This window comes from Gallinula chloropus, assembly GCF_964237585.1.
Source record: "Gallinula chloropus genome assembly, chromosome: 5".
Taxonomy (NCBI): Eukaryota; Metazoa; Chordata; class Aves; order Gruiformes; family Rallidae; genus Gallinula; species Gallinula chloropus.
Genome location: NC_140090.1, coordinates 21,545,598 through 21,568,754, shown reverse-complemented (window position 1 = coordinate 21,568,754; position 23,157 = coordinate 21,545,598). Strand labels below are relative to the sequence as shown.

The 23,157-nt window shown below is 37.4% G+C and overlaps 1 protein-coding gene across 1 annotated transcript in view; it reads right to left on the bottom strand.

Annotated features, from left to right (window-relative positions):
- The window catches only part of MYO3B (myosin IIIB), a 193,728-nt gene that overhangs the window by 119,201 nt on the left and 51,370 nt on the right, over positions 1-23,157 (bottom strand). Inside the window, exon 10 of the mRNA XM_084265139.1 lies at positions 6,213-6,278. Within this exon, the coding sequence (XP_084121265.1) occupies positions 6,213-6,278 (66 nt within the window). The remainder of the gene's footprint in view (positions 1-6,212; positions 6,279-23,157) is intronic.

The window sequence follows — 23,157 nt, the reverse complement described above, 5'->3', positions numbered from 1 at the left end:
ATCAGAAGGCTGTTTCATCGTGGAAGATTAATGAAATTAAGAGCATGACCCAAATTGGGTTGAAACCCCTGCTTAGAGAAATGGAAGAACAGAGATTGACAAGCAAGATCATCTAGGCCAGGTACATTAGGTCAGAAGCTTTCCAAGTCAAGGAAGGATTTATAACCATGTCTGAGATTGGTTTTAACTGGTTGAAATGCTCTATCATCACTCTAACTGTTCCTCCTACTTCTGTACCACATGTAGCTGTGTCAGACACTGTTCAGTCACATGCAGCACAGAGGGGGAGAAGAAAAGACATTCCATGGACTACATTTGTGTTAATAATGCAGGGATGCGCCTGCTTCCTGTTCCCAGGCCTGCCCATCCTCCACTGCTGCAGGTCACTTGTTTGCAAAAATGAACTAAAAAGCTGTGACAGCTTTGCCAACAGCATTTCTCTTTTCAGTCCTAATTCAACAGGACATACAGGATACAAATAACCTTATCACCAGACCTATATATAGTTGCCCCTATGGAAAAAGCAAATGCTGAGCACTAAGAGTATGTATGCAGGTTAAATAGGTCTCCTGTCTAAAACCAGCATCCCAGGATAAACAAGAATTTTAGCATTTCTTCTGCTACAATCAGATATTAGGATGAAAGACAGAATTTATGACAAAGTACTCAATTATCATGTGCATAATATAAGTTCTGATAGTCAGAATACATTTATATCAGTTTTGTTGCCCTAAAGGTGGAAAGGCAGCTAAGGACAGAGATATTTTTCTCTTCTCTGGTGTATATTTCCTCCAGTAAATAAGGACAGCCACTAAAAGAGTATAAATCCAGTATATGCTGTAATCACAGAGCAGCTGGGAGAAGTCTCTCATTTACACACTCTTAACCTGAATGCCTGATGCCCTTTGTTGTGAAACCACAAACCCAGACATGCTATGATGGCTTCATTTGATCTAATTCACAAACATCTGGGCAGATGAGATCAGGTTAGTCCTACTAGTTGGGAGTCCACAGGCTCTAACAACATTCTTCCCATCACTGTGTGCCATGGCCCACACAAGGACAGCAGGCACAGCTGTGCTTCCTGGAGCTTCCTTTACTCTAAAAGTATTCTGGACTGCTTCATTGCCAGCTCTGCTGTTGACTGATGAGTGACTTTGAGCAAGATGCCCTTCACCTCAGTATTTTCAGTTGTAAAAGAAGGAACTGAAGTCTTGTCTCTACTCTGTAAGTACAGATGACTTGAAAACCCACTGACAGAAATAAGGCATTGCTGTTCTGCTGCTTTCATCACTTCAATGCAAGGGTACCAGGTACCATGAGTAAACAGTAGATTGTTATTTGGTTTATACTTTTTGCAGCTCCAATTTTTACTGCTTTCCTATTTCTACACTCCTGCCTTTCATATAATCAAAAATGCATTCCAAACAAACCTTGATCATCTAGAACACATCCTTTCTCTGAGATCTGATTTACCTAGAAGGAATAAGTCCACCTCTAAAAACAAACTACAACAAGATCAGTGCAGAAGTATTTCACTTCCTCCCTCCCTCCCCTTCATGTTAGTGTTTCTGTTTACTACTCTGTCTTACTGTCCTCAGTCTTCTGCCATGCTCAGTCCTTACTGTTACCAAATATTACAGAAGTGAAAACAATGTAGTAACAGGTGGTAACATTCTGCCTTTGCAGTAAAGCAGAGAGATGGCAAACATTAGCTATTACAAAAGGCTTGTCCTTCCAATAAATGGTAATTGTTAGAGCACCAGAAGCATCTAAACTTTGAATTAAGTTTAAAAAGCATCCAAGAGAAAGAGCATTCAATAATCAGAGATTAATTCTATCCTAGATGAAGCCAGGACACTTGGGAAACTGAAGTTCTGGCACTTAACGACAACAGGAGCTTGAAGAACTTGGTGTCATCAGACAATTTATTCCAATGCTCCTCCTGATACAATCTATGTAACACAGTGTTTCTAGAATCGCCAGTGCTTCTGAAATAGACATGTCACTCTGCCATGGATGCTTATCTTTCTCTCTACACTATAATTACTACTGTTAGTGCTTACAATTGTGAATAGCAAGCCAACTGCCCCCTCCCCAAAACCATTGGAATCAAGGGAAGAACTTGTCACTAATAGTAAGGAATTCAATAGTATATTGCATGAAAGATCTTGATACCATGGCATTTGTAAAATTTAGCATGATTCTTTCCAGGGTCAGGACTTCATCCTGCATGGGAAATTCTCACCTATACTTAAAATTTCCAGGTTTTACTACAACTACTCATTAGAAAGCTGACAATAAATGTATCCATTATATATACACCCATTTGTCTGTGTAAAAATGTCTCATGCAATACTCAAAAGTGGTGGAGATCTTTTGTCAGGTACTACAATTTAGTATTTCGAGTTCATCTGAGACAGATTCTCAGAGTCTACATCAATGAATAAAATGTGAAAAGTTACAGGTTTGGTGGTAACCTTACACATCACAATTTGTATCTTTCTGACATTTGCAAACCTCTTTGTGTCTTCTTAGACACTGTGAAATTAATGAGTTATGTCAAATGCGTATCATGTTCCCAGTGATAGAAACAGTAAAATGTTCTTTATGTAATATGAACAGAATGTCACTAAACAATTGCTTAGATTGTGAAAAAATATGATCTGCATTCAGAGAAGTTAAATGTAAATGAAGCATTCAAAATCTATATAATCTAGATGATCTATTAATTGAATAACTCTGAATGTAGACTCATCAATAAGAAATTCAGCTTGTGAGGCTGTGTTTAAATTGACTACAAAAAAATAAGTTTATTAAGACTAGAAATTCTATTTCTATTGTATCTGCAATGTCACTGCTAAAGTAAAAGTTAGATTCTGATTATGTGACCATAAATCCTGTAACTTCACATTTTGACTTTAGTACTTCCTGAATTTCTTAATTCTTTAATTCCCTCCAGCTCAAGAACAACTAATTAATTCAAAGAACCATAATAGCTAATCATTGGTTAAATAAATTTAAAAGGAGAATGTCTGTCTCTGGAGATACCACTGCTCATTTTAATTAAAATTACCATTTTGTGATGTAATGTAAATAAAGGTTATTGTATCCTTCTGCTTCAAGAACATATTAACTCTTCTATCTACCCTTAGTGATCAGTCAAGGCTTAAACTGCCAAGAAAATTATTTGCAGCATGTTAGATAATTGTAGTGAATGGGGTTTTTTAATTAATGTTAACATATAGCCTGCATTATTTTATGAAAAAATTCTGAAGCTCTGTATGTCTAAAATGACGGTGGATACCAAGTGCGCTCTCAGGAAAACAATGTCATCTGTGCTGTACCTACCAAAAGAGGAAAAAGCTTCATAACAATTCATGGGCAATAAATAGGGTGAACTTTTCAAAATTGGTACTTCATTTAAAAATAGAAATAAACATAGGTAGAAGTAGATTGCTTTAGAAGCTAATCCTCCAACGACTGATGTGGTTGCTTACATGGCCTTACAGAAGTGGTAAGCCCTAGCAATATGCAGATAACCCCCCCGCCCCCCCAAATTAATTCTCTCTCACATTATGACTGGAGCACCCATGTTCTTCATGGACAATCACATTAGTACAGACAAGTAGCAACTGATGTTAAACTGCTGCTGCAAAATCATATCTCTCGGGGCAGTTGAGCTGCAGTTAAAAATAGACTTGGTGTCTGAAAAACATGATTACTCTTTAAACAGTTTAAAGAATCAGATACAAAAACACACTGAAACTTCCAGCTTTGGCATGTTGTAAATCCCTATAATATGTGAGAGAAGACTTAAGACAAAAATGCTTCATGAGCATGGCATTTCAAGGGATGAGAATAGGAAACAAAAAAAAGCTACAATGACAAGGTTTGGCAATCTTGGCATAAATAAAAATATTATGTAAACGGAACGAAAGTTGAAAGTATGCTTAGTGAAAGCTGTATGCTTAGTGAAAGCTGCAAGCTCAGTTCTTGCCCATACACAGGTCTGGCCCACAATTTGAACCAGATAAGCTTGTTATGCAAATGATGTTAGCCATCAGGAAGGAGGTAGATAATGAAATTATTCAAAAGCTAACCACTCATCACAAGGGTGACAGGAAAATCAGCCAAGGTCCTAACATATGGATAAAAGGCAGTATGGAATTTATACAATCACTGCTTTTAATTTATCATAGCTAAGCTGTCCAAGGTAGGCATCAAGAAATGCATAACTAACGCATATAAATGAGCCAATTATCAGTAATGGCTAAAAGGTTTGCATTTCTATTATTCAACCTTTCATTATTTATTTTTTTCTAGAAAATCCACTAATGTAAATTCAAGTCTCCAAAAAATATCTTGCGACCTCTGCATCACAACTTCACTGACAGATGCCCAAGAATGAAGCAATGTCACAGAGAATCCCATTTCAGTGTTCTCTTAAAGGCAGTTATATACTCAGCATATTTATTACAAACGTTGCATTTCTCCATGTTAAGAGAGTGCATATGAGCACTTACTTCCTTAATTTGTTGTGCATATTACTGTAAAAAGGAAAAGCAAGATTTGAGAACCTGCAGATGTTGCTGGTGAGAGGAAGTAATTAAGCAAAAGTAATTAAAAATCAATGTGATTAAAAATATACAATCTGAAGATATCAAAAACCCAAAGGACAAGATTAAAAACAAGTTTAGCTATAAAGTGCTAACATCTGACTTCTTTTATGCATGCTGAACTAAAGGACTGAACAAACATTAAGAAATGTTAAATTCAGTTTGGTGTACTGTTCTCAAGCTCAGCAGGAACTTCTAAAAAGGAAGATACCACGAAAGACAAAACTGTATGACAACGCTGAAGGTTAATGCACCATGTTTTTGAGAAAGGAATGTGATCTTATTTCCCAGGTTTACTGACTCTCTAAAGCACGAGTGGAACATAACCCACTAGTGCTAGAGTCCCCCAGAATACAGGGTACAGTCCACAAATACTCTAAAAACAATGTTTCTCTACAACAGAATGGAATTCACCTACCACCAGTGACTTTCGCAATTAAACACTGATTTCACCATAGATCTCAATGTACACTGATATGTAAACAAGGATGTGCACTACAGAGCAACAGAACTTGGGTCAATCTGCTCTAGAGGAATGTACTTCTACTACCTACACTGATTTACACCATTCTGAGTTACACTGCAGTAACGACACTAATGGCATTCCTTTGTAGGCCAACCATTACGCTGTACCTCACCTTCCTGCCTAATTAAAGATCAGCATAGTAAAAAAAGAATATCTTTTCATGCTTTATTAACAGACTTTGCACTAGTCTTTCTATTTTTAACTTTTCCTAAACCAGAAAGATGCTACTACACAACTAAAAAAGGTATCATGTAGGGATATTGTGCTCCTCCACTACTAAGGAACTGAAGCGATTCAAAATGCAGATGCGCACAGTTTCAAATCTATTTGAAAAAACAATGCTGATGAGTAGTGTTCAAAATACTTGGTTAGATGATCAGTGTAAAATTCCCAAGGGTTTGATAACATTCCTCCCTGTGTTACATAGTTTAGATGTTAATAGGTCATGATGAAAACCTGAAGAACCCTAAAAATCACTTATAAAAGTCGCTGTAAGATTTTTTTAAAATACAGTGCTAGCAATTATGAAGTTTCACTGTAAAAAGAAAAAAAGTAAAGCAAAAGCATATTTTAGTTCAGTGACAACCACATCCAGAAAATTAGTACCATCTAGCTAACATATTAAACTTTCAGCATAACTGTCCTCAATTATGGGGTATAAAATCTCACCTATTGAATATCAGTAAAGTAAAAAAGGCAACTATTTTCTTTCTTGTCTTTGAAATTCTTACTTTAAATTCACCAGCAGTCATTTTCACTAGCTCTTATTTTTCCTTGACACAAAATTTCTCTGCAAAATCATCAAGGAAATCAGGTATGTTTATAAACCCATCCCAGGTCAAGGCAACTGAACTAAGGAGTTCAAAGAAGTTGTGAAGTAAATTGCATCTGAAGATCATATTGTGCTGTTTAACTTTTAAAAAGTGAAGCATGGTCTAGAGTCTACAAAAAGAAAACTGAAGTTAAAAACCTGGAAAAGCAACAATTCAATAAAACAACTTCTGTTTTCAGACTGACACATGCAGGCATTGCTGAAGAAGCTGTTTTAAAAAGAAAATAAAACTCACTGTGAAATGAAATGGTTGAATCCTCTGCACCATTTTTCAGGATGTAGCAAAGTAGGAGGAGGATTTCTGAAAAAAAATAAAAAGTTTTGGGGTTTCAAATGTTAATGTTTACTGGAATCATCTCACAGACAGTTAACAAACATGATACTGGTTCCTCTAGGAAGAAAATTATTCTTGAGAAAGTAACGCTCAAATCGTCTATGTGTCCCTTCAGATGCCTGCTGGGTTTTTCTTGCTGCTGCTTATTCACTGACAGTTCTCCTCTTTTCATGTCCTTCTCCTTTTATGTCAATACCTTTGAAGTTGACAGTCAGTATAGCTCAGAGTACACTTTCCAACACTTCCCTTTCAATTCAGCCTGACTCAGGAAGGATCAGCTGAAACTGGAATATTAACCTAGCCATCGCACCATTTTAGCCCTTTAGCCCAGACCGAGTCTGACCAAAGCTTTGAGTATGGATATCTTCATTGTAAGAACTACCAAACTGACAACAATCTGTAGGATTTTGGGTCTGAATTTCACTCTGTATTCAGTTCAGATGACACTAAAACTATTAAAAATAGGTATTTATTTTTTTAGTGACAGTTCTTTTATGTTACATAGTAAGATGGCCTCTGTAAGAATAATCTTATTAACTCTGATAGCTTCCACATTAGTTGGTATGTAACTACTTTCTGTTAGTTACTGTTACAGTTAAATTAGATAAACACACAGAGCAAGGCCTATAGGTCATATTAAGTAGACCAAATTTTTATTGGCTCAAATTTCAGTGGACCAACCTATAGCAGGAAGTGTTCATGAATCATTTGTATTATATTATATTAATCTCCAAGAGGTTTCTTCTGCAACTGGAGATTTGACAAGTACTGAATTCTATTTACATTTTAAGGTTAAACTTGTGTTTTATGGAACCTTAATGATTTGTCTTTTGTTGAATTGAGAGCTCAATGCAAAGGGTCACATTGAACTGAACTGGCAGAAAGAAAAAAATCACAATACTTACTCTACCATAGAAACACTCACTAATATTCTATATTTTATCATGAATCACCTCGTTTATACCGGGGCCACATTCCACAGCACAACACTGCTTGGAAACATCTCACAAAACAAAAGAGGCAAACAGCATAAATAATGTAAATAAGTGCTGATCTGCTTAGCAGTCTTGAATTTTTCCTGCACATGGATTCAAAGAGTAGTTCCCTTTAACAATTAACTTAAAAAAATCCAAACAAAATAGTTTTTAAAAAAATTACAATGTAGTAGATGGACCATTTTTGTTCATCTGTGTCTATTCAAAACAAACGCAGTCATGTAATTTCTCTGCAGGCTGACATGTTTTCTGAGTTGAGTACGTTATTACTTTTTTATTACAGAAAACTCAGGAAACACAATTTTCTTCATGAAGTAAAGAAATCCAGAATGCTTGAGATGTGCATCAGTTAGCAAATTTATCATTAGGAAAAAAAAAAAAAAGCTCTTCCATTTTCAATGACAATAACGTTTCAAGGTTGTTTTCCACTTACCAAGCTTATACGTTCATGCACGTTGCAGAATCTGATTTTTTACAAGCATAAAAAAACCCCACAGAAAATTACTTCTAGAGATACTCCTGGGAAAAAACTGTCTAAAAGAAAGGTAAACTTAAACCCCTCTTTCTCTGTAATGATAATGGTTATCAGTCCACACATCTCACATGCAGGAACTCTGCAAACACCTTTAAGGCACAGCCAGGTGGGGTTACTGTATGGTTTTAGTCTTTATTTTGCAGGAATGGCACTCTACCTGACAATTCAGATTCTGGTAAGACTGACTTACTGCACTGTGAAGTACAGTGTATTTCTTTTACGAATGATACCAGCACTGCCTACTGAATATTTGCTGTGGAATTTTGAATTTCACTGCAAAGTAATTCTCCTTTTCAAAAGCTCAGTCACTATTCATGAAACAATGTAGTTTTGTCTTCTCTGTTTGCACTGCTCTTAAAGTCTTTCCATGGTGGTAACAATGGAGATTAGAAAAAGCATATAGTTTGGAGGCTCTAAATAATCTCACAAGGAACTTTTTTCAAAAAGACATGGAAGTACTTAACATTAGTTGCAGACCTTACAATGGAAACAGGTGGGATTTTATCATGGAAGAACAGATCAGCAGAGCAGAAGTCATTTAGGAGATACATTTAGTAATTTGTGGGTTAAACATTAAAGGAGAAAGTCATGTTTCAACCCCACATAACATGTTTTGTCCAACAAAATACTAAGCTAAGCTTTCACTGACAGCTACTCTCTTAGAGGTGGCTGAGTATGCTGTGTACCAAATCAACACAACCAAGGAATCCAGACCTCTGCAGATGTTTTCTTGAGCTTGATCGTTTTGTATTGCTGACAGAAGATACTAAGTTGTTATTGGTACCTTTGTAGTAAATACATAGTAGTGTATGTAAGTAGTGGTCCTCTGTACTTAAGTCACTAAATTGCTGCTTCAGACACCCCATCTATAAAATTGAGCTGATAGGCATGACCAGAATCTTAATTCATTAGGTAAAGCACATTGGATCCCCTTTATGAAAGATGCTTCTTAACTACAAGGTACAAAATTGGCCCACGCTTTTCTGGTATCATGTCCATAAAGGATTTCCAGAAAGGGGCACAAAAGCGTGAGCTTTGTACCTTCACTTTACCTAAGACACCACAAACTGCTTCATGGCGACAGCAGAAAAAAACATTGCTTCCATGACACCTCCAGAGGTGAATTTTTGCAGCAAGGACTTTAGTTCAAATTCTAGGCTAATGCAAAAAGTGAAATACACAAGGATAACTCACTTGAAGCTTTTTTGTGAGCACACTAAATCCTTTGCAGTTTGAAATTAATAATCAATTAACAGATCTGCAATTCATGTCACATCAAAGAGAAAAGGTAAACCAACTCACATACATTATCAGATGCTAAACTACAAAGAAGTAATGCTTGCTTCATCCCTTCAGTTCAAAGATCAAACTAAGATAATGTGTGGTTCCAGACTACACTGAATCCAACACATGGAGTTATTTGACTTTTGCATACCTATATCAGCCAACATCACTGCATTTCACCAACATCTGGCTGTTTCTGCGGTACTCGGAACACATTCATAGACGAAGTAAAAGGCTACCTCTTGTTAACTTGCTGATATAACTTATTCTACTCTTTTCACATAAAATTAAAATGCTCTGCATGCACCCTCTCAATCATTCTTGCCACATATATAAGAAGCTGAAGGACAATATAGTCCTATTTTCTACTGTAAGTGATGGAAATTGTGAGAAGCAGATATGAATATTATTGAAAAAAGTGGGTATAATCAGGCTTGTCTTTTGAAAATGTCCTTTTTTGATGCAAGATGAGTAATCAACCATTTATGTCCCAACTTTGTGTCTTTTTTCCTTTAGTTCTTTCTATAATTCATAATTAGTCACAGAACTACATGCTCTATTTCCTTAGGCAGATGCATTGCTCGTGTGAGGAGTTCTTCTGCCCTTGTATTCAGTGCTTTCTATGGTCATACTGATGCTTTTTTTTCACCGTGAGTTTTGCTTCAGTAAGGCCTGCAGGATTAAGCCAGCGCAAGACACCCCATACACAGTGTTCCTTAGAACATGAAGACATTAGCAAGCTTATCAAGCAAGAACTGCTGCTGAATTCTGAATGACACACACACAGTTATGTCCTGTAAATATTTTAATCTGCCGAGCTTTATGTGTTCCCTGTCATTCAGCCTGCCTCCAAAGTCACAGCTGGTAAAACAAAATCGGTCATTTTACCACAATAAGGCCAATGATGCAGCTCATCAAGCACCACTCATCCTTTACATTAAGCTGTGACCCTAATTACAGATCACAGACAATAGACTTTGGCAAAATATATTTTAATATATTTGAGAAAAATATATTTTAATCTTAAAATACTTGTGCAAGTTTAAAAAAATGAAAGTGCATCTACTTTTAAAAAACCTCTTTCAGTAAACACAGCCATACATTTTATAAACAGAAATCAAGACAGGGCCTCCAATGACCAAACTACATCATCAGCCTACCACATTGTTTCTAATGAGAAATTAGCAGATGAAGATCCAACACCTGTCACCACGTACAGAGTCTGGCAATCATAGCCTGATACATGCATGCTATGAATTATTGTTCTAGCAGACTGAAGAGACAGTAGTTCTGTTTTCAGCTGCCTAGGTTTATACATAGATTTTTTTTATTAAATTAAAGCCTTCATGCATATTTCAAAAACCTATGTGAAACAGACACAGAAAATACACAAAGTCAACTGTGCATAATAATGAGATTTCCCTAGAAAAGGTTAAATAAAGCAAATGGCTTCTGATAAATTCTTACACCTGTTTAAAGTCCTGCTATTCCACAGCGTCTTCACCTTGGGTAATCCTCCAAAAACAACAAGCAATTCTTGACAGGGCTTTGGGTATTTCATAATGCACTCAGTCTGTAGCCCATTCAGAGCAGTACCAGGTTTCCACTGGTCTGTGAGAAAAACTCAGATCCCAAACGCTCACCCATTCATCTGTCTCCTGCTACTAAAGGCTACTTAAATTTGACTGACTTCCAGTAATACGTTTCACCAAAGTCCACCTAGCAGGAAGCAGGTTGCTGTACTCAGGTCTGTAAGGTTAAGGGTTTAGGTGTCTGCAGGAGTGGAGAATCAGCACTGTGTCTGTATGGAGGCAGGCCTTTGAAGTTTTTTTTAGGTCAGTGGAAAGCTGTTGACAACCTGTATGCTGCTGCATGAAGCTTCCATGGTTGGGGACCACAGCAGTACACTGCCTCAATGACCAGAAGATCAGAAAGAATACATGACCTACAAAACATCTGGAAGTGTGTGCTGGTCAGAAGCATGGGATCTGGGAAAACCAGCTCCAGATCTAAAGCAATTGTCTGACCACAGAGTTGATCTAGGGGGCTTCAAAGGTGACTGAACACCTTTTCCTCCAAATACCTACAATTGTGCAAGTCTCGACCACACCAGGTATCAATCTCCCTTAAGTCTTCTTACACCCGAGTTATAAGCAAGGCATTTCCATACCTATCCAGCCCACAAGGCATGTACTGTATGTTGAGACCACACATACCAAATCACAGCATATGAGACAGCTGGAAAAGGCAGTAGCTCCTCAGATCATCCTTAGCTTCTTATGGCTCAGCACAATCACATAAACCTTTCTCAGGCAGGGGAACAGACTAACACTAGATCACAGTACTCTAGCTGTTCAATTAGGGGGAACCAATAAAATTACCCCTATTCTGTAAGAAGTAAGGAACATCCTAAGACAAGATTCAAGGGGAAGGAGGGGTATGCTGTCAAATTCACGTTCCAGACACCTTCTCACTAGCGACGGATTCACTTCTAAATAGTTTGTCCTTTCCCTCTCCCCTTTCTCTGAAAGGACTGTTTTCCTTCGGTAAATACCTAGTTCAAAATTGTTAACATACAACTTAGATTTCTTATCTTCTAGAATACCAAAAGAAAAGTATCTATTCAAATAATGTGTAACTGCCTTAATTCGAACAAGGATATGCTGCTTTAAACCAAGATCAAAACCTACTAAGGGAAAAGAATCAGTTAAGAGGAAGCAGAACATAAGACATTACTGCCTCACTGCTGAAACAAAAATACTCTTCTTGCTTAAGTATTTCATTCTCTTTTAATTAAAGAGGCAGTTTCTGATACTTCCCTCTTTACTGGAATGCATGCTTTTTATTTTCCATAGGATGCACAGTTACAGAAGTCTGCACTGAATCCAACAGCATATGATAAATTTATATTGAGTTGAGACAAATATAACCAGGAGATTGTAGGATCCTAATTACTTGAAAGGTGATACAAGGTCTTAATCTAGTAAAATACAAATATGGTATCTATTTTCACTGTTTCTCAGAAGACAATGATGCCTATATATCCTTAAAATATAAATACACATTTGGCCCCTTTTGCTTGTGATTTTATATGACTTTATTTTGCTACATTAAGTAGGTGCAGCTCAGCTGCAAAACAAATACAAATTTATAAATGAACAAAGTATCAACTACCTCTTTAAAGCACACTTCAAGATTTATTCACAAGTCTCCAGTTTAGAATATTTCGTCAGCCAGCATAATAATGAGCAAAAATAAATGGTAAAAGGTAGTCAGTTCCAGAATTATGCACAAATCTCCTTTTGATTTTCAAGATTCACTTTATGCATTGCCAGAAGAAAAGCGCTTCAGGAAGAATATAAAGAAGCTGTCAAAAGAAACCTTCTGAGAAGCCTCCTTCACATGAACAATCCTGTATTTTAAAACAGTATATGTCTGATAAATTAAAAGTCACCTTTAAACTAACGAGTAGGGGCAGAAATAACATTATTTTGAATAATAACATTATTTTGAAGGTCAAATAACAACCTTCAGAAAGTGTATTAAACCAAATCTCAATTATATAATTTTTTAGTTCATACAGACAGAAAGAAAATGGATGAAAAGTATCTCAAAGTGTTCTGCTTGGGAACGTCCGGATTATCTTTGACTTTTTCCCTTGAACACTGCAATTCACAGGCCACTGGTTTCAGTCAGATTTGGCAGCTGCAAGGTTTCATTAGCCTTTTTTGGGACTTGACAAGGCATCATTTATTTCTGTCATTTACTCTTCAGTTTCCAGTTTCAGTTTCTGGCTTCACTGAGACAGAAACTACTATTTTATTTCAGAAATATTTTTGGATGGAGGTGAAAACATACAGTTTTGCATTCCAGTGGTCAAGCTTCAAAACAAATATTTAGTGTAACTGAATTATAATTATGCTTTCTCATCTTATTTATTAACAAAACTTTCAGAGAGCTAAAGAGGCACGAGGAAATTAACAGCAGCTGAAACAGAGGAAGTAATCATAGAGATTTTTATTTATAACCAGTTCACAACTTTACTGCAATGTAGTATTTTGCTTTTCGATTAAAACCATTGCTCTGTGAATTTGTAAAGCAGGAGAATGTCAGTTGCCAAAGAAATAAAAATGGGACAGTAATACTTCTGTGCCTGACTGAAATACATATGGTGTTGTCTAGACACTGCACTTCTGTAGCTGGAATATTAAAACACTGCAATTATACCCTGTATTTGGAGAGTTGTATGGGAAAGCGAAATATCTGTTTACATCTGAAAGGAAAAATCCCACAGATAAATTTCTAGGGGCAAGTCCTGAATTGTATTTTTCAAACTCCCACTTCATATCAGCCACTTTGAGAGGCCTGAGTAGGACACCTGCCTGAAGGCATTGCCCAGTGAAGCAGATCCTCTTGGAAAGCTGGAACTTGGCTCAACGAGAGGAAGACTTAGAGGGATGCCACCAACAGCTGCTTTTAAGAAGTGGCAGAAGATTGCCAAGGGGAGAAACAGATAATTTGGAATCTCACACAGTATCTGGTCTTATATTTCTGTGCTCCTGCTGAGGACTGCCTCTATCTCGGCCACACACAGAGCAGCAAAGGTCCTGTCATACCACGGCCAGTCTGACAAGCTTAATTTTTTCCTGGACACCCAAGGTGTGTGATTTTCCAACTGAGAAATGCTTTTTGGGCCCCTTTGAATCAAGAGTAAAAGTTTTCACTACATTACTCCCATGAAAAGGTTGACTTGCTGGACACAACCGTAGAATTGGTTCTGCCACTTGTCCTGCTTCTTTACCTTCATGACTAAGTTAGCTCTTAAATTCAAAGAGGAAGACACCGTCTTAGCCTTCCATTTCATAGAGGAGAGCCTCTTAGTTGAGGTCCTACAGAAATACAAAAAAACATAACAGTAACCCCATTAAAAAGAGGTTTATTACCATATGCTTGATATGGCTGGTACTGACCTGGAATTTAATCATTACACTTAACAAAAGCAAACACTTATAATCCATATTTTCAACAGGAAGCAAGGATTTCTGCTTATTTGTACCTTATGACTCAAACCTGTTTTCAGTTTAGTCTGGTTTATAGTGCTGTAAGAACTGATATTATTCTGAAAGCCCTACCAGTCTGGTTCAGAAATGAATACTTATAGAGGGAATGCAATAGTTAATGGTGGCATATTTCCAATGGACCATTAGGAAGATCATTATAAAAATTCTGAAGTAATAGACTGAATAAATGCTGATGTGTGAAGAAATGCACAAGACATGTGAGACTACCATTTTTTAAAAAAGGAATTATTTAAGGTAATATATTGTCTGCACATGAAGACTGTATTTGGAATGGAATTAATTTGTTCTCTCTTATTCCACCCAATAAACTTTACTCTAAAACACGTCAATTTTTCTCTGCTTGTAAAAAAAAGAAAAAGAAAAAAAAAAAGAGATGATGGGACTTGGGAATCCCTGTAGATTATAACTGAAGACTAATAAAAACAGTATAAATATGAAGAATTTATTCATTACAAAAGAAGTCCCATGACTACATTTCAACTAAACCCTCTCTTATACAGAGCTAAAATCACAGTGATATCGATAAGACCTTGTCTCTATAAGCCTGTAAAGCCACTAACTTAAAACTCATGTGACTCTCGAAACAACCGGGCAGGATGTGGAATATACCCTGGGAAAAATACTGACACACGTGAGCTGGTGAATCTAAGAAAGGATGAAGGTAGTTAAAGACAAGAAATGCTAATGGTACAAGTAATGTGTAACAAAACAATTAGTGATGCAATGAGAGACAAAAGACCCTACGAAGGTGAAATATTAAAACATCATGAAACATGTCAAAATCAAGAGGTATGATTTTTTTTTTTAATGGAAGATTTAAGCAACATCTTATGTTGAATGTTCTAGGGTAAGCTTTGCAAAGAAGCATCTCCTGAGTAAGTTCACACATCAGAGAAAGGAGTTGAAAGGAGCAATGGTAAAGGGCAGAGATAGGACAAGGGAATGTTCTGAATGGGGAGGCAACGTCTTGGCAAAAGGAAAGATGAAACAATGTCAAGACTGGGCAAAGTATCAAAGGAGTAACGATGAGCAAGAAGTGAAAATGAGAGACAAAAAGGAAGATGAAGACAGGCAAACTGAAATCTCCAAAAGCAAAAATAGGGTATTCTCATAAAAACTCCCCGAGACCCAGCCCCACAAGTGCCATTCACTAAACACTTAGAGATGACCAAGGAGGATGGAAGCGAGAAAGAAAAGTTAGCAGAAAGGCAATTAAAATACTTAAACCAGGATAGCAATGAAACACATAAGAAAGAAAAGAACTTACATAAGTAATTCTGTGTGGATAAGAGCACTGGCATTGGGCATGGGGACATGAAACAAGAAAATAACCAAGGACATAATGTAGGAAACTGAAATACAATACAGACATTTTTAAAAGGTATGATTTGAATACAGACTATGCCTATCACAGAAGGTACACTACCATATGATAGCCTGCATATCCAGGAATAGGTAAAAAGTGCAAAGTAGCTGGTGATGGAGGAATGTAGAAGGAATACATTAGAATAAATAAACAGCTATGAGAAAAGCATGTTGTAAAACAAAAAGCGAAACTTCAGATGAAATTCAAGTGCCCTGAATGCTATTAGATTTTTGCCACTGGGAAAGGATTTAATCTTTCGTGGACAGTCAGACCCATGGCATAAACAATGTCTAGAACGCATTGGAAGTAAGCATTGAGGATACACTAATGTCTTTTAGCTGCCCCCTCCTATAGTCAATACTGACATTGAATGAGAATCTGCATCAAAACACCTTTAAAACATTCAAGAAGATTAGCTATTTATGTTCCAAATAAAGTTAGGTGGTATCAACAAGCACTTTGTTTTCTCAACAAGTCTGGAGAAAAAAAATGTATTTGTGTCCTTTTGAAAGACCAAAATTTTCTGGCACCTAACATAACAAGAAGAGAACTATAGTCATGTCTTCCCTGCGTTTTGTGAAGTGTGGAGTTCTGACACTGCTCTACTGAGATCCTCCCAACTCAACAGCCTGATAAAATACATTTTCCTCAGAAGGGAGCTCTCACAAAGAGCATTACTTGTATGTTTGAGTTGGGTCGGCACTATTTGCATCTGTGGAGTCTAGAAAATGTCCTAACAGGTTCTGCAAGACTTGAATATCCAATGCAAGAAACAATGAAATAAAACAGCAAAACAAAATCTCACCAAAATTTAAAATAAACCAGCTGAGAAGTAAAATATGTTTACGTCAATAAAAGTACAGGGCATAACAGGGAACACCATCTTCCTTCCTAAATTTCATCTCAGCAATTAATTATGAGGAACTAAGAGGTGATTCTATGTGTGTTGCCATGACACAAAGACTCAATTTTAAATAACACATCGAATGGCTAAACATAGAAGAAAATAACACTTTCATCAAGTCAGATCTCTGTTTTTGTTTCAGTGTAGGATGTTTTCTGTTCTTTCTGTTTCCCCAGACACTTCAAGCAGATGCTGCCTGTAAAAGTCTGACGCATTTGCATGCTGGCAACAGATCATGGATCATCAACTTACCCAATAAAGCTATCTTATTGTAATTCGGAATATCTTTACCCAGCACTTGTTCTAATACGTGAATAGTCTGATAACAAGGAATCTGATATCATCCATACTATGAATGAAGAAAACTAGAACTTAGATTTTGCTAACTGAACCAAACTAAACTGCCTGAAGTCAGAACACTTCAATCAGCCAGGTAGAAAGATAAAAGCTATGATTTTTTTTCCTAATCTTTTCAGAGACTGTGGTACTAGATGCCAAAGAACAGATACCAACTCAAAATTTCAAGAGGAGAAATGTTCCTTTCCTCTGCTCCCCCAAGCTACTGAAGCAAGGTTTGCACAAAAAAAAACCTTAAGTGCTCCCTTTCCAAAAGCAGGAGAGTGGTTTCCTCTGTTTCTATAGACTTGTCTTGATTTTTTTTGGTAAATATAACTTTCAGTCATTGGATCACATAATTCATTTGCCAAGTAGATTAAAATGCCAGTCTTAAGTACGTTGTACCATTAGAAATAACCAGGGCTGTGCTCAAGTTGCCTTTAACATTCTTTTGGATATACTGTAAAAATATTGACAGTCTTTTTTCAATAAAGCAAATATAGTTCTCTTTAAAAACAATAACACTTCTGGAAAATTCACCTGGCTGTGATCAGTTTTACCAGTTTCTTTTTCAGTCCTCTAACCTAGTTTTATACCTTTTGTATGTTTCCAGTGCTATTTTTGAAGGATTACTAACACCACCAGATAAATCAGACCTGTTTGTTATTACACCTTACTATTTACCTTACCCACCTGCATGGACAAAACAAACCTTTTTATCACAGCACAGAGTAATGCAGGCTTGAAAGGACCTCTCTACTCCAATCTCCTGCTCAAAGTAGGGTCAGCTATGAGGTCAGATCAGATTTCTCAGGGCTTCATCTGCTCAGTTTTTCACACTGTGAATTCATTTTTAGTCAATTTTCAACAAGGATTCATAAGTTATCATCAAAGTCATCACTTTGAAATCCACCCCTTGACCATGGCCTTTGCTTTGCATTCTTACATGCCTAAGATCACATTTAGCTCCATATAAATAGGTGATACCACAGAATGTACTTACAGACCAATTCACCATGTCTACCTCATTATTTACCACTTTCTTCTTCCTCTTTTTCCCTTCTCCATTACCTGCCTGCTATTTCTTCAAACAATATTACTGTAACCTTTGCAAACACAGCATCGCAGAGTCATGTAGTCTGACTATGTTGCAGTTTGTTCATACGTGAAACGTGGTCTCTCTGCACAGAATTCAGTGCTTGATGTCTTGCCTGGGAGTTTTTCTTAGCCTCACAGCACTGGTGAAATCTTGCACCTCTTGTAGGAACTCTTGAGAGAAGATGCAATACAGCTGTAATCTAAATGGCCTTTCATTATCATAAAATAAACCCACCGAAATCATTATTAACTCCCGGAATACCATAAAGATTTATAACCAATGTCTACTCCAATAAATATTTCTTTAAATTTTTACAAGTTCTAACTTATGATTACACCTGTGATAGGAAAGAAATGTAAGACACTAATTGTTAATAGTAAATGTGTAGATACGTGTAGTGCATTGTTACTGCACTAATCATGAGTAATGATTAAGTATACTGCATAGAATTTTAACATTAATCAAACTGATAACTGTAACAAGCAAATCAATACCTTTCAAAGCACAGCTCCTTTTCATCAAATATGTTTGCAAATAGTGTGATTACTTGTTATTGCATACTTCTAGAAATTACTTCAGAGGGCAAAGCAAATAGGCATTTGGTGACTTTCTATTACCAAAAACCAACAACCAACACACATTTGTTACAATCTTAGGGATAATTGCAATCTTGCTAGAATGTGACCAGTGTCTAAAAAGTTTGTCTTCCTTTTTCTTCTGCTTCTATCAGTCAGTGAATTACTTCCTTTACAAATATGAACATCAATATTCTATTTCTCAGAAAGGTATGTGTTTTTCAATTACACCCCATGGAAGTCTCTGGTACTGTGAAATGTATGACGTGCCTTAGGCTCCCTGCAATACCAAACTATGTGAAGGGATTATCTTTTTTCATGCAAAGATCTAATTTAATTTGCTTGGCTTAATTCATTATACGTGATGTGGGCTGCTGAACTCTAACATTACCATAGGCTATAAAGTAGAGAAAACCCACGGGGCTAATGGCTTGAAATGCAGTTTGATTTCTGCAGGACTGCACTCCAAACAAGAACAAAATGTTGTTGTTTTCCTTCAAACATCAAGCACTAATTTGTATCTTTAAGGCACAAGTACCGCAAGCTGCCTCCACACCAACCGTCCTGCAAAATGAGAAGCTGAATGTGCAATAACTCAACAGAATACAAGTCTGTATTTTGTGTACACAGCAAGAGATGTGTACACATACAAAGATGTATGCAAAAAATAAAAACAAAGTGGTTGGCAAAGTAGACATCACAGGTAAGGTAGGAACACAAATTTATACATCCATTTCTACGTTACCAACTTAGACTCTGTGGTCTGAACACCCTCCCTGTCAGTATTACAGCTCCAACCCCACAAAACATTCCCATCATGGAGCAACTGTGAACTAGAGGTTTTCCCACTACACAACCGGGCTTCACCTTCCCCAAGATCCACTGCAGAAAAAACCCCAAACCCTCTCTGGATTAAGCATGAAGATGGCTATTGTGCTAGGCCATTCCTGACTGGCACAATCACAGGGTGAGTTGGGTTGCCTACGGATGTTTCATACCCAGGAATTCTAAGAAAATGACGCATCCAGTGTGCTCCTCAGGCAGCACTCATGGCAAGCAAGTCACTTGCAAAAATGGACTTCCATGCAAAGCTTCCCTGGAGGAAGCTACAAGTGGGAACATCCTGTGTCCTCAAGTGTGGGTAAGTCCCATCTCCAGAAGCAACACAGTACAATCTGCAGCTTCTCTGTGCAGTTGCAATAACTGGTATTTGGGGACAGCAAAAGGAATTCAATGAGGAATCAATTTTCCTTCTTTCCAATATTCAGAAAATATAAAAAAAACTCTAAAAATGCCCAGAAAATATAAAAAAAAACCCCAAAGCTTCATTTGTCTGCAGCTGTTTCAGTGACAGAATGGAAAAAGATAAAGAAAAAAACCCCAAACAGACAAAACAACCCCACAAAACCTCCATGAGTTTACACAATTTAAAGCCTGAAGGACCGTTTTAAAGAGAAGCAGAATGCAATTTTAACAGACCCTGAACAGCCTGCTTCGTGCATGCTCACTTAATACTGAACCAAGACATTCTTAAAATTTCAAGCAGGGAAACCTACTCTGGTTACCTTGGTGATAAACTAAAGACAAAAATTGCACATAATTGTTGCTGATGTCACTGCTCCCAATTGTTTCCAAGGTTACAGAGTACCTCAAATAATTGTGATGTTTTATTTCTAGCCTGTATTGGAAGTCCATTTTCTGTTCTTGGTAAATTGTTTAGCGCTGCAGGTAATCTATCTAAACCTTATCTAATAAGGCATCAGCAGCCTCTCAGCAACCTCTGGTAATGATGTAGATATATATGTTGAAAATTCAGCTACCTAGTTCTTCACTGAGCAATTTGACTCTTAGATTACCTCAATTATTTTTATCCTAAGAATCTATTTCCATAACAAAGTATATTAATCAATCATATAAAAATATCTGAACACTAAATGTCTTACTGCAAAGCAGTATTACATGTGAATTATCCACCTGGAAGGAAGCTGTTCTCTTGGCTGAATGGTGGAAAATTGGCTGTTAACTATTTATAACTGACTGATTTTCCCACCGTCTTCAAACTCACTTTAAATGCACAGCACAAGCATTTTGCTGCACTAAAAAAAAAAACAGTCATGCTACTTCTCGATTGCAGCCTCCAGTTTACCACAGACCACAGCACAAATCTTAAAAACCAGTAGCTACAAGATGTAAGGATTACTCTGCTACCATCGCAGTATTACTGCGTCGGGAATAGCATTGACAATAGTTAATTAATGTAGTTCTGTCAAGAAAAGAGGAGCAGTTTTGAAAACACAATAAACCCAATGCATTTTTAGTCTTCAGTAATAAAAGCAAGAATTTGTAGCTCAGGTCTAACCCCTAAATCCAACTAAGCCGCATTTCAAATCCTCACTTCTGAAGGAGACAACAGTTAGTAGATGTCTATCTACCACCTCTTCTCCTGCTGGATGTGCCTTTCATCACTTGGCTGCTCTCAGACTGCAGGGCTTGACCTTGTCAGCATGAAATTTTTCACTAGAGCAAAACAAAATGGCACTTATGTATCTTAGCAGTCTGTTATTACTTATGCAATGGATTTTGAAAAGTAATAATTTACTTTAGAAACTGGTTGACTAAAACAGTTTATGTGCATTTAATGCATTAAATGAACTACATATGGAGTCACTAAAAACATCTGTTAAGCATCTCAGCTTCTACCTAGAGTTCAGAGGGTTAGAGTGCAGCATGATGACTACAACAGAGCATGAGAGGTGATTCTTTTTTGTTTGGTCAGAAAATGGCTGAGAGCTGAGCATATTTATATTCATGACTTTTCACTTGAGTTTTATAAAACTAATTCATTTCAGCTGTATATGTTTTAGGTCTTCTACATGGAAGTCTGTATGAACATTCTAGCAACAAATACACTGGCAGAAATGTTTGCTTAAACAGTCTTTTAAATAAGCACTGAAGAATATACAAATAAAACAATACCCTTCCCGTTGGAATTGCATGTATTCACAAGAAATCCAGAGGTGACACTCTTAATGAATCTAAAACTGTCTACATACTACGCAGGCAAAGTCTTCCCTAGCATCTGAAATAGTAAATGCTTATAACTGACTGTTCAACAACAAGCCACAGAGCATGAATTACTTGCCAAAATTAAGCTATGAATACATCTGAACAGAGAATGCATATGCAAAATCCAATTCTACCTATACACAACTTAAAAAAAGGACTAGAAAGACAAAAGGTATGAGAAAGTTACATAGCTGTACATAAGTTATGTGGTAACTGAATAGCTAAGGAAAGAGAGGAGGGAAATTGCACCATACATAGGTGGGATGGCCCTAGACAAAAGCAGCTCTCTGCTTTGCAGATGCAGGTGATGTAAGGAAGGTAACACTACTACCAACCACTGACTGCTCAGTGCAACCCTGATATTCAGAACCCTAGGAGGCACTGGACTTTTACCAGTTCATTCACCTGTTAGAAATGAATTAGCTTTCTGATGGCAGAGTCCCCACCCTGGTGTGTTTTGGCCCTGTCGCAAACCGAGAGACAATGTAATAGTAATATTAAAATGCCTTGTCTTCAGCACAGAACTCTTTCCCCATGGAATCAATACATGCAGATTATAAACACAAAGTGCAGGGACATTCATCTATCACTGGTGGTGTCCCCCAGGGGTCAATACTGAGTCCAGTTCCATTCAACATCTTCATTAATGACCTAGATGATGAGGCAGAGCTCACCTCAGCAAAGTTTGCTCATGTTCCAAACTGGGAGGAGCAGCTGATACACCAAAGGGTTGTGCTGCCATCCAGAGGGAAAGAACCTCCACAAGCTGCAGAAATGGGCTGACAGGCACTTCATGAAGCTCAGCAAAGGGAAGTGTAAAGTCCTGCACCAGTATATACTGGGGGCTGCCCAGCTGGAAAGCAGCTTTGCACAAAAGGAACTGGGGGTCCTGGTGAACACCAAGTTGAACATGAGTCAGTAATGTGTCCTTGTGGAAAAGAAGGCTAATGGTATCCTGGGGCTGCAACAGGAGAGGTGTTGCCAGGCGGTTGAGGAAGGTGATCATTCCTTTCTACTCAGCACTGGTGAGGCCAGACCTGGAGAACTGTGTCCAGTTCTGGGCAGGAGAGATACCAGAGAGATACAAAATCTGTTGGAGACAATCCATTCATTGAGGGACTGGAGCATGTCCTGCATGAGGAAAGGCTGAGGCAAGTGGGACTAGACTGCAAAGAAGACTGAGCCAGGCTCTTTCCAATAGTGGCCAGTGACAGGGCAAGAGGAGATGGACACACACAAACAATTCCCTCTGAACATCAGGAAACACTTTTTTCTGGGAGGTTGCCCAGAGACGTTGTGGAGTCTCCATTTGTGGAGATACTCAAAAGCTGTCGGAACATGATCCTGGGCAGTCTGCTATAGGTGATCTGGGTTGAGCAGAAAGGTCAAACAAGATGACCTCCAGATGTCCTTTCCAACCTCACCCATCCTGTGGAAGAAGATACACAGCCAGGCACACACACTTACTGATATTTTAAAAAAATTGTTCAATGATTCAGTTTCTATGAAATCAGTGTTTCTGACCTCTGGAAAAAATCAAACATAGAATAGAGGTTAAGAGAATTTTAACAGAAATGAAGCATTGAAGTGAAATTCCACTAGCTA